The sequence below is a fragment of the Primulina tabacum genome, chromosome 3, assembly GCF_025594145.1.
Source record: "Primulina tabacum isolate GXHZ01 chromosome 3, ASM2559414v2, whole genome shotgun sequence".
In the NCBI taxonomy this organism is placed as follows: domain Eukaryota; kingdom Viridiplantae; phylum Streptophyta; class Magnoliopsida; order Lamiales; family Gesneriaceae; genus Primulina; species Primulina tabacum.
The window spans coordinates 9,250,649-9,268,800 of record NC_134552.1 but is presented as its reverse complement, the minus strand read 5'-3'; the positions used below and the strand labels follow the sequence as shown (position 1 = coordinate 9,268,800).

At 32.3% G+C, this 18,152-nt stretch overlaps 1 protein-coding gene across 1 annotated transcript; it reads right to left on the bottom strand.

Moving 5' to 3' along the window:
• Window positions 1–7,856: 7,856 nt before the first annotated feature.
• On the bottom strand, window positions 7,857–17,927 carry LOC142540032 (uncharacterized). Its single transcript, XM_075645883.1, has 4 exons — window positions 17,414–17,927; window positions 17,217–17,310; window positions 16,937–17,041; window positions 7,857–8,370 (listed from the first exon to the last, which is right to left on the bottom strand). Exons 1-4 carry the CDS (start codon window positions 17,614–17,616, stop codon window positions 8,101–8,103), a joined length of 672 nt encoding a protein of 223 aa, XP_075501998.1. The 5' UTR covers window positions 17,617–17,927; the 3' UTR covers window positions 7,857–8,100.
• Between the last annotated feature and the right edge of the window lie 225 nt (window positions 17,928–18,152).

Here is an 18,152-nt window from a genome sequence, read left to right as displayed (position 1 = left end):
ATTAAATTCTTTTGCAACCGAAATTTTTTTGCGGTTTATATTTGTAAATTATTTGAATAAAACACGGTAAAAGATCGTTGTGATTTGAGCCGTCAATTTGGGTTGGGTCTGTCGGTTTTCATCGATTATGGAAATTAATTCAGTCGGTTCGGTTATTGCTAATATTTCGGTTCGGTCCGATTATGACTAATTCGATTCGATCGGTAACCGAACCGAGTGAATACTCACCCCTATTTATTATAACAATCTATCATCACATAAAAAGTATTGATGATTGATTTAAAAAAATATTGATTAAATGTTGTCATTTATTTTCAATTTATAATAATAATATTTTTGTCAATAAATCATCTTTTTATTGACTCTTATGACACTTATTTTAATATTTCATATTAATTCATGAGTATAATTAGCACAATCAAATTATTAATTTCATATTGGTATTACCTCCAAAAAAATAATATATTTAATTTTTCTAATTGTTTATATATCTTAACGGGATCATTTGTGTACACTTATCCTGAGAAAAATTCATTGCATTATAAAGTTTGAACGGTAAATATAAATTTATAGTATATATTTAATTTGAAAACTGAATTCATTGTATGACAAACACTTCTTCCATTTCTATTTTTTTGTGTAACCCAAAAGAGTTAATATTTTTTCTCTTTTAGCTTCTCCAACTCACCGTAAAAAGTTAAAAAAATATTTATATCCAGAAAAATATTTTTTTACTGTTTTTCTTATCTATATATTTTGTTAAATGTGAACATATATTATACTTCATTGTCTTAATTGTCATATATATTTACTATATAATTTGTATATATTGAAGATGAATAAGTTCATTTTGTAGTTTTTTATTACCTGGACTTAGGTTGATATATTAATATGTGATATACATAGATATAAGAATTTTCAAATTCAATTTATTTACAATGATTTTTCATAATAAAGGCCAACTCAAAATAATAAAAATTAGAATTCATAATTATTTTATTAAATATGATATAAAAATAATATGTAGAATTTTTTTTTGACATTTTAGTTGCAAAATACAGTGATAAATACTTATAGGTGCACTATTTCATTGTGGCAATTATAAATTTATTTAAATATCTTATTTCTCACTCAATGATCAAAATTTGTTTATTTCTTATTTGGATTATCGACAAATACAATATTTCATTTAAATGTTTTTGTTAATAATATTTATATGAGTTTTATTGTATATTTATCCAATTTGAAAGGGATAAATTATAATTCAATATATAATAATATTTGAAAACCGTAGAATGCTTCTAAATTTAAAAATCGAGTAACATGTAAGGGATCCATTCAAAACTAAAAGTTGGTGCAACATGTTTTTTTTAGCTTTACAATCGAATAATATAGGATAAAGCGTTTGTCGTTTTACCAAAAGTTATAACTGATTGTAACTATGCAAGTCAAATCTTTAAATCATATAACAGCTCAAGTGCGTATCCATCGTGGATAATTATTGTACCAGACAATCTATCTCCTAATAATTGCACCAATTGCAATCAATGAAAATCAAAGTCGCGATCTTGACTCTGATACCAATTGTAAGCTCAAACGTTTACTATTTTATCAAAACCTATAGATTATTATAACGGTGCAAATCAAATATTTTAAATAGTACAACAGCTCAAGCGCAATATTTCAATTACCCTACCCAACATGATCAATTATTGTACCCAACAAATAAATTTATGAAAATAACCTTTTACTATATAATATGAATTTATAAGACAACTGAATAGAATATATATTTGATATTCTACATAAGTAGTAGAGAAAAAAAATCATTTTTCATCTATTTGAAAATTTATATTTTAAAATAAAAGAAAAATATAAAAAAATAAATATATATATAAATATATATAGCATGTTAACAAAATCCCGAAACCCAAATTGAAAGTTGAATTAATACATTCATATTCATTATTAAATTCTACTATTTAATTTTAATAGATTTAACATGTTTATCCACTAAAAATATTGAAAGAATTGTTTATACAATTTAATATAAAAAGTCAAAGTATATAATTTTCTGATTCCAAATAACGATCACATTATTATTACGTTACAATGATAAATAAATTATTATTTTTAGTTTATCATCACAGTCTTTACCTCATAAACACATTTTCGAATGTAGGATATTAAATTTAAAATTGACATTAGATACTTATAGTATTAATTATAACATTCTTTTTTTATTCTTCTAAATACATTACTTTTTATATCTTCAAATATATTAATCTATTTATTGTTGTATACAAAGTATAATAATTATTTGATTAATTGATCACATTTAAGATTAGATGTTTAGAAAAAATTCTAATATATCTTTAAAGATCAATAGATGATGAAATTAAATTTGAAATCAAGAGAAAATTTAAGAAAATGTAGAACACTACAGTGCATGAACTTTCGCTTTGTACATTGACAAAACATAAGATGAGACCAAGTGAGATACTTATATATATAAGTCTAATTCAACTTAGCCCATTAATATTTTTATTAACTCACTTTGTCCTTCGTTTTTACTTCACTAACTTAGTAATGTGACTCATTCAAGCATTAACTTTTTATTTTTTTAGTACATAGTGGCCTCCACTATCACCGAATTCAATATTTAGAAATCGGTATTAGTAGTTTATAGGTAATAGACAATTATTTAGTTTTTATTTTCTGTCTTTGATTAATTTTGTAATTTTTTTATGTTCTACCTAATTCGTTTTTAGAATTTTTATTAAAATTTTATAATCATGATTAGAACTGTTGCACGCGTACAATATAAAATTAATATATTTTAAAATTTTAATATTAAAGTGTCGAATAAATGTATTAAATCATTATTTAAGAACTTTTAGAAAAACAATATACATCATAATTAAGATTTAAATATTAACATACAAATAAAAATTGCGATGAATATCTTCTAAAATAAATGGTGTTAGTCTAAAAAGATTAAATATGATTATTGTAAATAAATTTTTCTTAATTAATTAGAAAATTTCAGCAAATGCGCTGAATTAATTAGCATGTTTTCAATATAGTATGTCGATAAATATTTTTTCATATGAGTTAGTGATTGAGTCCTTACAAACATTTAAAAAAAATGTGTTTTTAGTTATAGTAAAAGTGTCTTATAATTTAAAATATTAAATGAAACAAATTATCAAGATAAAAAATTAATTAGGAAATTCAAAAATATGTGACTACACAATTAATTTAATTGACACGCTATTTAGTTTGCTGATTTAATAGATGTTAAATCCACAATAACTGAGTTTGATAAGAATTCTTGTAGAATAAAATACAATTATAATAAATTACTTGATTGTATATGCACTAAAATTTTGTATATTTCATATATGTTTGATTTATTTCATTTATAAGGTTGAAATTTCATATATTATGATATAAGATTTGTGATACATCTTAACATCGATAAATTCATTAAAAATTTATATATTAATTTTCACTACCATATAATTCTGGTTTCGCCTCAGACCTTTTTGTATTTGTTTGTTTGAATTTATTGTTCTTCATTTTACCAAGACTCATAATATGTCAAACATGAAAGTGAATATTAACTTAAAGATATGATAATATTTATATATTGTAATAAATATATCTACCCCTCACGATAATAATAAAACTAACTTAAAAATAATATGTTGACGAATATATTGTCAGGAATCCAAAAATACAACTCAAATGTCAACTTTGACACTTAATTTTGAGCGACTGCCAAAATGTCTCGACCCACAATTTTGGACAAGATAGTAACATCACAATTTTGAAATCAAAATAATATTTTCTATTTTATAACAAGAATTCATGATTGAAAATCGATAATATTAGATATATAGATATTTAATATAAACTCGTGCAAGCTCATTTAGGCTCACCTTTAAATGAGTCGACAAAATTTCAACCCAACTCACTTAAACTGTTTAGCGGTACAGGCCAACCCGATAGACCCAACCAAATTGACGGCTCAAATCACAACGATCTTTTACCGTGTTTTATTTAAATAAATTATAAATATAAACCGCAAAAAAATTTCGGTTGCAAAAAACTTTAATTTAAACACATAAATTCTAGCAAAACTGTCTCATGAGGACATGAAAAGAACTAATAAGACACCAAAGAAAATTCACAATTCGATAATGAGTTATTTCTAAACTTTAATTAATTTAATTTACATAATGAAAAGATAAATACAAAATATAAATCAATGAATTAAAAATAACATATTATAATGTGAGTATGCATAAAAAACCAAATAATAATTTATATATTGAAAAGATATCATTGGATAAAAATAACATATTATAATATGGGTAGACATAAAAAAATTAAATACTAATAATCACACGTATTTAAAATATGAATAAAGAGAAAGAAAAAACACATTTTACGTAATGAAAAGATAAATACAAAATCTAAATCATTGAATTAAAAATAACATATTATAATGTGGATATCCATAAAAAAATCAAATACTAATTTATATAATGAAAATATATCATCGGATAAAAATAACATATTATAATGTGGGAAGACATAAAATATTAAATACTAATAATAACACATATTTAAAATATGAATAAGGAGAAAGAAAAGACATATTTAAAGTAAACAATTAATGTAAAGCAAGCAATTAATTAATGTAAAGTAAGTAATAAATAAGGAGATACATGTAAATTCACATATAAAGTCACATATTTATATATATAATAGATATACTAGAAAAGTGCATGTGCGTTGCACGTTAACAACTAAATTGTTGAAAATATATGAATGAAAATTTGATAATATTTAAATGAATTAAAATATGGATAGTAGCATTTATAAATTGAAACAAATCAAACCACAAAAAATAAAAATCATGATCATAGACGGTATATGAATCGGAAAAATTATCTTATCCACACGACACATTTTTCAATATGCTTCTAGGTTGATTTTTACAACTCAGCAACTCTTTGTCGTAGTTTTTATAATATGCGTATAACCATTTTGGTATACTCAACAAGTATATGATCATCTTTAACACTTAGTATGTTATTTAGAATACTAATCGGGGATCTGACATGTTTGTAGTTTGCTTCTCTATCACGACATTTTTTCAGTTTTCTACATTATTTTTATCCGGTAATCTTATATTTCGACTATTTGTTTTTTTTGTTGAATGCTTTTTCAGTTTATGACAATCATCAACTGTAACTTCTAAGAAAAAATTCTTTTAGTCGTGATAGATTTTCACTTGTGAGTAAAAGTATGTATAACCTATATATCCTTCAACAACATAACCAATGAATGATGTAATTTCTTCAAATATCGTGATATTTGTAATATCAATTTTATATATTTAATATCAATATTATTAACATATAGCTATAAGATTAATAAATTTTTAACAATTATTTCTCAATCACTGTAAGTAATAATACTTGAAATCTATTCAACTTACTATAAATTAGAATTGTTTCCTCGTTTAATTTGACGCAATTCAGGAAAGTCATCTCGTTAGTTATTTTTTTAGAAGCTTTGGAATAATGATTGCGTTCATCATATCATGAGGATAATATAGTTTCAATCTCGTTTGTTGTGTCTAGAACATAATATTATATTATTCATTGAAACAAAACAAATTTTCTTCTATCGAGTTTACATTTTTTTTATAATATTTTATATCTTGTGAAACCACATACAAAATTAATTATTGTATTTTAAAAATTTTGAGAAGAGACGTGAATAACGTAATTAAGATATGCAAATGAGATAATAGATATCATTCAAATATATATAAAATTATTTTTTTATTCAATATCTCATCTAATAATACAATTGTTTAGATTTCATAAGCATTTTATGATAAACAAAATTAATTTGATGAAATAATGTAGAATTATATTTGTATTTCACTATTTGGCTAAGTGAATGTATTTGGCGAGAAGTTTTCGATGCTACCATCTTATATCTTATGAATTAGCTGATTAGCCACTTTGCCTAAAAAGAGACAAAAACAACCTCTTAGCCACCTCGGAATATATCGCGTTGATATTGGATGAAATAAAGTGCAACTGGCTCAATGTCTCAATTTACTAAAAACGATTTTATTCTTTGATAAATATTGACATTTTATATGACATTCATACAACATAATCAACACAAGTGACATATAACAATAAAACATGTTAACGCTAGGGTAAAAAACTCATCTAACTGCAAGAACACTAAATGATCAAATGAAGCATATTATTTAGTAATATTTGTTTAGCAGCATATATAAAAAATTGACCAAAGTTTTATTGAACTTAATATTTATTAATAATTTATTTTTATTCAATTCGTCTCATCTCCCTTCGTCTTCCCATTATTATCTATCATTAATATGTTAGAGATTTTTATGAATTTGTATGCAATGTATAAATTTAAGAAATTAAAATTAAATTAAATGAATAATTATTTCGATTGAGTTAAGTACACTATTAATGATCATTTTAAACTAACATAAAAAATTGACTTAAATAACAACATGAATATGACGAATTGGAAAACCAAAAAATGGTAAATAGTAAGCTCACAATTGAAAGTTATTATTAATGATCATTTTAAAATAACATAAAAATGACTTAAATAACATCATGATTACGACGAATTGTAAAACAAAAATATGATAAAATAGTAAGTTCACAATTGAAAGTCATATATTTAATAAATATTATTATTAATAGATAATATATTATTTAGGGATATTTTTTCAGTATTATATATCGAAATTGACTAAATGCTTAAATATTTGTATTGAAATAACTTACATACAAACATTTTCTCTCAATCATGCATCTATGTTAATACATAAATAGTCTAAAAATATATCTATTTTAAATGAAAAAAGATGTTTTATATTATCTTAATATTTATTAATAATTTAATTTTATTCAACCTCGCTCATCCATATATTTAATAGATAATATATTAATTAGGGATATTTTTTTAGCATCATATATCAAAATTGACTAAATGCTTAAATAGTAAGTTTACAAATGAAAATAATATATTTATAAAAGTAAAATAAAATAGATGTTATTAATATTAGAAATTTTTTTAAATATGTAACATGTAATTAATAATTAAATTTAAAAGTAAAATCAAATTAATAATTATCTTGATTGAATTGAATTAAGTACACTATTAATGACAATATTAAACTAACATAGAAAATGACATAAAGAGTCTCATAAACATAACAAATTGTAAAAATAAATGAAAGGATAAAATAGTAAGCTCACAATTCAAACTCATATATTTATAATAGCGTGTATATATATATATATGTGTGTGTGTGTGTGTGTGTGTGTGTGTGTGTGTGTGGGGGGGGATATTATATGTTAAAGGAAAAACAATAGTATCATTGTCTTTTCGTTTTTTAAATGATGATGATGATAATAATGATATTTATTTATTGATTTCCATGTCACCAAATAAATATCAAAATCTCTATTTTAATTTCTTCAGTTACGTCCTTCTAACACTGTTCTCTTTATAATAGTAATTATTTAGCAAGTAGCGGTTGTATACTTGTATTGTACTTTATTTTTCGATTATGTAAAACCATTGCTAACAACACTAAATGTAAAATGAAATCAATAGTCAGTTTAATGAATATGTAAAGCTATGCTGTATTTCCGTTTTTAGTTTTTTTTAAAAAATATTAAAATTTAAAGGTTATTTTTCTCTTGGTCAGCTATGAGCGGCATAAAAATAATTTCAAGCTTCATAGAGAAAGCTACATTCTGCGGAACACAGCATTGGGATGTACCAACCATTTACCTTTGGTTTCAGTTGATAATAAAACTTTGGCCAATGCCTTCAACAAGAAAATCACATAAACAAATGTCACAAACTGTATTATCCTTCGAAATCTACCTTCCAACAAGACTAAAAGAACAGATTGAAATTGCAACCGATATTTGTACATAGGCTGCTGCGGTATTTAGAGGCCTCAAGGCAGTTTCTTCCCTTTCACCATATATGCAACCCATGGAAGAAAAGTTATTCGGCTTCAAGGCCTGCGATTTCATACCTGATTTCTTCCAAGCATTCATTTATGGAAACCACAGCATCTTGAACTCCTCTGATCGCTTTCTTGAGAGAATTATCATACTCGGCATCAGCCTCAGCCTCTTCCGTCCCAGAAGCTTCGGTTATTTTCTGAATATGCACACATTCGTGTTCTGTCGACTGCCTAAACCTGCAATTCGCATGGCTTACCAATCGTTCTGATGGACAACCAGCCTTCTTCAGCACTTGAATTAGAGCTGTCTGTAAGCAAAACACGTCAGAGAATATTTGCAAAAACATGAGTATCCTTGCATGGTAACTGGTAAGACAAGTGCTCAATATATATGTAAAAATATTAATCAGAGTTTCACCATCCGAAGATAGGAAATGTGTCTGGGAATATCAACCGTTAAAGATACACATGGATGACAAGAAAGCAACCAAAGTTGAAAGACAAAAGCTCAAACTCAGGATTATGTTCTATTATTTTCAGTTCATGATAAGGAGGGTAGGTAATGCGTCTTTAACATGTGGTCTTCAAGATATATAATCACTTGACTTTCCAGATCGTGTTAATGTAATTCAAACTGTGATGTCCTGCATCCAGTGAGGGATACATGTTCTAAGAGATTTACATTTGGGTTAACATAGACTAGTCTAGCAATTATATTGATCATTCCTTTAAAGCAAAACATACATGAAAAATAGTACCTAGCGGATGACACTGATGTCAAGTCTTGCTTGCATGCACACCACTAGGCTAACCTTGATGAGCTAACTTTGAGGTATCCGAATTATCAACATGACGATTGTTTATTTAGTCCGAAAGGAAATCAATTTTTTATCAAGTAATGGGTCAAACTTCTAGATGACTAATGGGCTACAAGGATGTAAATGAACCAAACCGTTTGTGAGCTATTCGAAGCTCGATTTGATAAAAACTCGTTTGAGCTCGTTTAATGAGACTCGTTAAGATAAACGAACCAAGCTCAAGCTCTACGATATTCGGCTCGTTAGCTCGTGAACATGTTCGTTAATAAATTCACAAATAATATTTTAAATGAAAAATAATAATTTTGATATTTAATTTATTGATTTAACACATTAATTATGAAATATATAAAAAAATCTATTAAATTTATTTATTATAATAAATTGACAAATTTTAATAAGAATATTATATTTTTTTCTAAATGTATAATTTATTTTTTAATGAATTTAATAAATATTTAAATGTACAATTCATATTTATTGAGCTCGTTTAGGTTCGATAAAAGTTTGAATAAGCTCGTGAGCCATGAATATATTCGTTAAATAAAGCTCGAGCTCGGCTCGATTATAAACAAGTCAAGCTCAAACATTCAAGAGTTCGGCTCGGCTCAACTCGATTACATCCCTAATGGGCTAATGGCATAATTGACCATTGACCTAAATTTATTTATTTTTACATAATTTTCAAGTTTAGTAGTCAGCGTCTTATAACGGGCCATGGGCTCGAATTTAATTATTTTAGCCTGTCTTGTTACGTGTAGCAAGGTTTTCCTATATGTACACATATACAGGCGAGATTTAGTATCCTGTCCATGTATTCTTGAATTTTAAAAAGATTTTGTGAGTTTCCTTAATATATCTTATACCTCCTATGTGGTCACGAACTTATTGCGGGAAAGTCCTCCTACTATTTGAAATTTAACTTATCAGCTCGTGTATCCACAATTGTGGGTTGTAGCATCCACAATCAACACCAAGGTTCTTACAACTTTAAGTAAAGGGTTAATGTCCATTTTAATGCATGGGCTTAGGTTCTTACTCATTATGCAAGTAAAAATTCAAAACTTTCTTTACCTGGTGACGGGTTCGAGCATATACTATCTCAAGGCGTTAGTTACATGAATTATTGATGTGTCCCTTCAAAATATTGCTAGGTTTGCATCACTCAGGGATCCTGGACAACCCGGATTTTAAAAAATCTTAAAGCATAGAGACGTGTTTTCTAAATCTATGAAAATTTTATGTACGTGTTTCCATATGAACATAGCATTTTGGAAAATGGGCATGTTCTCCCGGTTTTAAGATCTATAGAATTTATTAACTATGCAACTAGAATGAATTATCGACCTTCCATGCACTCCACCATAGGCGCTATCAAACGAGAGGCATTTTTTTTTATCAGAAACTATCATTTATTATTATAAAATTAAGTTAGGTTACATAACATCGTGGATGAGCAATCCACAAAAGAACTCATGAAATACAATCTAGAAACTCTTCAAAAGTGAATAAAACACCAATCCCTAGCTAGGTCGGATAAATGCAAATGATGATACATTGGTACGATCAGCGTCCATCTCGCTACTCTGAATCTGATTTTCTCCCATAAATCCTCCCAAGATTCTACCATGTCGTTGAAAATTCTGTTATTTCGCTCCGTCCATATCGACCAAAATATACAGTGAATAATAATGCACCAGAAACTCCTGAGGCACTTGCCATTGAGATATCCGTGCTCCATAACAAACAAATCTCTCGAATGTTGTGGAAAAGTCCACTCGAAACCCAAATGTTGCATAACCTTGATCCAAATGCGTCTCATGAATGAACAATGAATCAATAGATGATCTTGGTTCTCCTCGTTTTCCTTGCACAAAACGCACCGCTGCGGACATAAAGCATAACCCGGTTTCCTTCTCTGCAATTTATCATTTGTTTGCAATTTTTCCAGCGCAACAATCCAAGAGAACACCTTCACCTTTTGTGGGATTGATACTTTCCAAATGTTAGACAAAAAGGGGAAGTTGGGAGTAATAACATTCTGGAAAAAAGAGGAGTAAAGTGATTTAACAGAAAAGACACCAGATGGATCGCCTAACCAAAAGACACACGATGGATCGCCTAACCAAACCCTAACGCCCGACAAACACACACTCAAAGATGACGATTCTAATACAGCCATAAGAGATGCGAACTCTCCCAACTCGAAGTTATCCAATCCCCTTCTGAACCGCACATCCCACTGAACGACAGAAAGACCTTGACTAACGGAGACCGAATAGAAATGATTAATAGGTTTGTTTTTTGACAGAGAGAGTAGAAATAAACGAGGAAAACACTATTGGAAAGGACACAGACCCACCCACATATCCTCCCAAAATCGAATAAGATTCCGTCCCTTAAGAACAGACCCAATCAAGTGCCGACAATGAGGATGAGACCGAGAGATAAACTTCCAAGGGCTTTTAAAAGTGGAGTTCCTTGCCATCCTTATATCCCATCCATTATCATGAAATCCATAAATACTACCCAAGACTCTTTTCCACAGAGTTTTTTTCTACCGCACATCTCCACCACCATTTCCCTAACAGTGCCGCATTCCTAAGATGGATATATCCCAATCCTAAACCTACCATTTCTTTCGGTTTGCACACGGACTCCAATTAACAACGTGACAATGCGTCTCAGCATCTGGTCCGTCCCATAGAAAATTTCTCATCAATGTTTCCATTTGCTTCGCCACTCGTCTTGGGACCATAAAAAGTGACATGTAGTAAGTTGGTAGTGCGCTTAACATCGATTGAATCAGTGTCATTCTACTGCCTCGGGAGAGGAATCCCATTTTCCAACTTGCTAGTTTTGTGGACATCTTAGAAACCACCGGTGCCCAAAATTCCATCTTTGAGGGGTTTCCTCCAAGAGGAGCTCCAAGGTATTTAATCGGCCATATTTCTTTCTTGCACCCAACTTCTGCCGCCAAACCGTCAACTACGTTATCCGACTGATTCAATCCCAACAAAGAACTTTTTTCAAAATTTATTTTCAATCCCGACTTAGAACAGAACATTTTGAGGAGGTCTACAACGGCCTTCAAGTCTTGCTCAGATTGAACAAGGAAGAGAATGTCATCCACAAATTGAATGTGTGAAATTTCTATTTTATCTCTCCCAACCTCAAGTCCTCTCACGGCATTTGATGTCTTTGCCATATCAACCAATCTCCCTAACCCGTCAATCACTAAATTAAACAGAAAAGAGGATAACAGGTCTTCTTGTCTTAGGCCCCTTTCCCTCTTGAACTTCCCTCTTGGTCTCCCATTGATGAAAATCGAGTAAGAAACATTAGAAACGCAACCCTTGATCCATCTCCTCCACTTTACCCCAAATCCCTTCTTTAGAAACACAAAATCTAAAAATCTCCAATCCACATTATCATAAGCCTTTTCCAGATCAACTTTCATTACCCATCATTTCTTCTTTTTTTTTTCTATACTCCTCCACGACTTCGTTGGCCATCAGGCAACAATCTGTTATTTGCCTTCCTCGAATGAAAGCGCATTGATTCTCCGCCACCGTCTTGGTCATTACTTTTTTCAGTCTGTTCGTCAATACTTTTGCCAAAATTTTGTACAAGCTCGTGATTAGACTGATAGGTCTAAAGTCCTTAACTTTCGTGGCATCTTGTTTCTTTGGGATAAGACAAATGTAAGTCTCATTCGTGATTCCGTTGACAATGCCGTCTTCAAAGAATTCAGCAAACACTTTGAAGAGATCATGTTTGACCGTATCCCAACTCTTTTGATAGAACGCTAAAGTGAAACCATCCGGCCCCGGAGCTTTATCACCATCACATTGAAACACAGCACCTCTAATCTCCTCTTCCGAGAATGGCTCTTCCAACTGTTCTGCCTCGCTCGTATGTAATGACATCCACTCCAACCCAACTAGACCCGATCCATCTTCTTCCGATTTTTTGTATAACCGTTTGTAGTAACCGATAATCGCGTTCTCAATCTCTACCTCCTCTGAAATTAGTGACACATCCTCCAACTCAATCTTGTCTATCATAGATTTGTTTCTTCTGTTCTTCAGTAGGGAATGGAAAAACTTAGAGTTATGGTCCCCATCTTTCAGCCACTTAACTTTTGCTTTTTGACTTTCCATCTGTAATCTTCGAATGGTCATAGTTTCCAGCTCACATCTTGCCTCCCGACGCTCTTCTTTTAAGTACTCGGACCAAATTCCTTCCGCTTCTTTCGCATCCAACCGAGATACTTTGTTTCGTAGCTCAGTAATTTTGACATTAAGATCTCCAAAGACCTCTTTATTCCAGTTTGATACCTTATTTTTCGTTTCTTTGAGTTTCTTCATGAACTTATATCTTTCCCAACCCCGGGTATCCCCGCTGCTCCACCATTCTGCAAGTGACACGTTAAACTTTTTGTGCTTCAACCATACATTCTCGAATCTGAACGGATATGGGCCCCATTTCAGCTTCGTAGTGTCCAATACGATCGGGTAATGATCCAATGTAATTCTCGGCAGCACCGTCTGTCTGAACGTGGGGAAAAGGTCCTTCCACCCCTCAGAGATAAGAAACTTGTCTAGTCTGCAACAAATCGGGGTAGCCCTGAGGTTCGACCAAGTGAACTTTGCATTTAGTAAAAGGGGGTCGTGTAGACCCAATTCCTCGATCAGACTATCAAAGCATTGCATACTTGTTGTGTAGGAATTGCTATTCAACTTTTCGCTCAAATTCCTAACAACGTTAAAGTCTCCACCGACACATCATCTATCCCTACAAATGAAGTGCAAACCTGCTAATTCATCTCAAAATAAATCTCGCGTCCTTGGGTTACATGGGCCGTAAATTGCAGAGAACCACCAAGTAGTGCCGTCTTTCCCCTGGATATTTACCGAAACCGAAAAATTCCCAATCAGATTATCACTCACCAGTACAACTCGAGGATCCCACATCACTAGAATGCCACCTGATCTGCCGTCCGCTGGTAAACACACCCAATCAACAAATCTAGATTTCCACAAACTTGCAACGAAACGACGATCCACTGCAAAGTTCTTAGTCTTTAAAATCACAGCAATGTCCGGATTTTCTTTGCGGATAATAGTACGCACTAAAACCCGTCTTCTCGTCGACCCTCCCCCCTAATATTCCAAGAACAAATCTTCATAAAAATCGAATGGAACCCTTTGAAGTCGACCCTTCTCATAATTGATCCCACACCTCAACCTGACAAGCTCTCTGCTTAACTTACCCGTTGATTTGGACATTTACTTTTCAGAAATAGGATGAATGCCGCCCTCCAGATTAATTCTTAGGCCATTTGATTTTTCTTCCCTAACATCTCCTTGCGAAGTTATACCCTCGGAACCATTATTGTCAAAAGCACTTGATTGACCCCCTCCTAAGAACCCACTAGACAGCCCCAAAGCTGAAAAAGACGCAGGTAGAATTGAATGAAGTGTAAAAGAATGATTGAGACTCGATGATTGAAAACAAGAAAGTACCTTTCCCACTAAAGGGTTGGTGTTACCGAGAATAGTAGGATCTTTGTAAGTCGGGATTTCATCCTCTTGTGAGAACAGCCCTTGTAAATCAACTTCTTCCGCATCATTATTAGCCAAGAGGTCCGACTGAGAAGATACTATGCTGCCCGATTCAGTGGAGTCCAGTCCATGGTCCAGTAAGTCGTCTTCTGAATGATCGAGTTCAATATCATCAATGTCGTCCCGATCGATCTCCCCTGTATTGATTAAATCCTCCCTAATTTAGTCATCAGCTATCGCCCTGCCTCTGTCTTCGGAAAATACCAGAACCTCTTTGTGAGCTTTGTTGCGTTTTCTGCAGTAACTCTGCCCGAAGGTTTTCACAGCCGAATGTGGTCCACCGTCACTCTTTCTTAAGTCCCTGTCATCATCTTATTTATTTGCTAACGAGTGGATGGGAGATCTTCTAAATTCCTCAATATGTTTAGGTGAAATTCTTTGTAGGATTTTTTCCACCTTTCTTTCCATCGGTTGGATTATCGGCAACAACTTTTCTGGAATATCTTCAACTGTTCTGATCGAAGGCTTCGAACCCTGCACATCTTCAATCCTTGCGTTATTACAGAGAGTTGACACTACGTTTTCCTCCAGCTGTTACAGCACTTGAGGACAGTGTCCGCTGAGTTAGTATCTGGCCTCCATCCCTCAAAATCTAATGCCACTCCACCGTCGAAGAAGCCTCTTTTCAAGTTCAGATAATACTCCATTTCCTCCGGAGATGCAGGCTACCAAACCGCTTTGTTAGTTTGGAACGGGTGTTCGATCCTCCTCTTAACATCTTTTCCTACTACCCTAACAACCCAATCCCACGATACACTAACCCTTCCTCTAGAGACAATAAGGGCTTCATTCCAGTTTTTCTCTGTTGATTTCCAAACACTGGACTCCTTGACCATCTTTAATCCTTGGTTGAAAGCTCGTTCTTCCAATTTATCTGACTGATGAATGCGAATACTTGAGTTTGAGGCTTTTCCATACTGAGGAGGTTTTTGTTCCATCTTCGTAATATTCCTTGACAGTAGATTAATGAGGATATCTGATATCCTTTTCCATCCTTGTAGCTTTATACCACTTGGCATGATTATGTTCTGTTTCTTTCCGGTAGTGCTGAATCTTGAGATCTCTAGGAACCGACCTCTGCTGTTGATAAATCGTTGTGCGATGATTGTCGCATTACTGCCCCCGTAACGGTAAAAGTCCAAGCATGCTAGGGGGGGGTTAAGAATGAGATTTCTGAGTTTAGAGCTGAGCCAAACGGCCTCAACTCGATCTAATTCCAGGAAATAGCTCGCATTCCTTGTTTTTTCAGACCACCGAATCATTGAACCTCCTTTAATCATTTTTAACGAGAACAGCTTAAACTCGATCTTAATCACTTCTTCTCTATTCATTGGCTTAAACGCGTGAGGGCAAAACCCGCTGGACCTGGTTTGCATTTCGAAGAACACAGACCCAGAAGCATAGCTTTGCAAGGAGAAAAGAAAACTGTCGAACAGGGGTCGCCGAAGGCTGAAGAAGGGCCTGAATTAATAACAAGCGAAGGCTTAGAGTTTAAAAGCTCTAAAACGAAAACACCCAGACGCAGAAAGAAGGAGTTTCGAGGAGGAAGACCGAGAAAAAGACCAAACGGAGCCCTAGAAACGACGACCGGAGAACGGCGCGGACCCGGAGGGCCTGTGCGTTCAAAGAAGAAAGGTAATGAGGTGCATTACTGAAGTTGAAGGAAAATCGGAGGGAAAAAAAACTAAGGAAGAAGGGAGCATTTTTTGAAAAATTCTCTCTCTACACTGGGGCACATTGAAGTTTTATAGAAGAGAGGCATTTGGCTTTCATTAGTTACACAAACAGCCTTTCCTTTGCCCTAGAGAACATAAAAGAGCGATTGGACCATTCTCAAAATAAGTTCCATTAAGTTTATGTCAGGTCATTTGAAGATGGGATGTGTTTTGTGTTTGAAAATGACATCGCCGTGCCCTCGAGGGAATTTGGCATGGTCTGAGTCTGAGCAAAGAGTGCGAAAGATAATTCTCCTCTCAAGTTTTTGTGGATGAAGATGTAGAAAATATACAGGCAGGATCTTCCCTTACTTTTGGAAGAAACATTACAAAGAATGAAATAATCCCTATAACGACTTTTTAGCATAGAGTGCAAGGATACAAATTAAAATGTGTAACTAAAAGGTGTAAAAGCATCATTGCAAGCACGCATATACATGCTTGACATAAAATGTATGCAAAGCACATTCAAATAAAATTGGTCCATATTTTCCCCGCAAAAAGCAAATGCACTCAACGCCAGCATATCACATAAAGCCACCATCCATAACAGTGGATGGCTTAAATAAAAGGTATTATTGGTTTCCATATGCTAAGTTTTCCTTCACTTAATACGTGAACTCACTCAAATAACCATAACTGTCTGGCTTTAAAAACGAGTCGAATAATTAATCAACAAAATAATAAAAGTCAATTGCAGTGATGAAGACATACTGAATGCAGCTTATCTTTTTCTTGTGCTTGAACAGATCTGAGCAATTGAGCTAGATCTTCTCTGCAGCAATCTGGGCTCATAAATAGATATTCTATTTCAAGAACCTGCATAAAGCAAGCAGCTTTACAAAAATAAATTGTGCCGACGACATCAAGAAACTGAAATAAAACATTTCCCATATGGGTTGGAACAATTTAATCGGTAAAGTTAGATCTTTTACGCAACACTATGGGCTGAATCACAAAATTCTTGAGCATTCCTTATCATACGATCACTGACCTGTTTTGAGCAATCGTTGAATTCAACAGTAATCTCACTGCAAAGATGTTGATAAGCTAATTCACCCCCTGAAAGCATATAATCTTCGAAACCCCTGCCATTCAACAGTAATATGTATATAAAACCTGCTTTCATAGCAGATAAATTATTTTAAAAAAGAGAGACTCCCTGGTTAGGGATTTCGTGCGGTAGAATACCGTTTGAGGCGCGTGTAGGCAAGGGCTCGGCGGTGCTGAACAGCGAGGAATCTGCGGAGCAAGGCAACAATTGAGTTGGAAGCTTGTTCGGCAATCTGAATCTTGTGGCTCTCTTGCTCTTGTTCTTGTTCTTGTTCTGGTTCTGGTTCTGGTTCTGGTAGGGGGGATATACGCACCTTCCTCTCGAAATCAAAATCCTCCATTGAATTTGAAGGCGAGCAAACACATTTGGATGTTTATAATTTTCTTGAGAGAATATATATATTTTTTGTATAGTAGCCTCACGCTAGTGCTTGTATATTATATCTATACCGATGTTAAATAGCTCACAAACCCAATCGTTTGCAACGAACCCATCAGCAAATCGCAGAACACATAGCCTTCGTTACCTGGTCACCAGCCACAAACAAAGAAAATCACACAATCACCGACGACCATTCTTCGACCTTTTACATACTTACTTACAAAGCTATTATGATTTTATGAATATGAAATACTCATGTGTCGACTACCCCCCTGTCATCAAAATGTGGCCCATCAATACTCATGTAATTTATGAAACTTCCCGATAATTTGCATACATGTATGATATGATTAGACTTATCAAAATGAGTTAGGTTCATTGGATAGATGGATAATATAAAATAAATGGATTGATTTATATCAAGTTGTTTGAGAGCTTGATTAATTATTTTTAAAATTTTTTAATAAAAAAAATTATTTGACATCTTATAAGTTG

Bases quoted from the DNA above. Each gene is read 5' to 3' on its own strand.
- LOC142540032 (XM_075645883.1), bottom strand. From the start codon at position 17,616: ATGGAGGATTTTGATTTCGAGAGGAAGGTGCGTATATCCCCCCTACCA. The intron at 17,311-17,413 runs GTATTCTACCGC...GTTGAATGGCAG, and splicing joins GCCTACACGCGCCTCAAACG to GGGTTTCGAAGATTATATGC. The intron at 8,371-16,936 runs GTATGTCTTCAT...TTTTGCTTACAG, and splicing joins AAAAAGATAAGCTGCATTCA to ACAGCTCTAATTCAAGTGCT.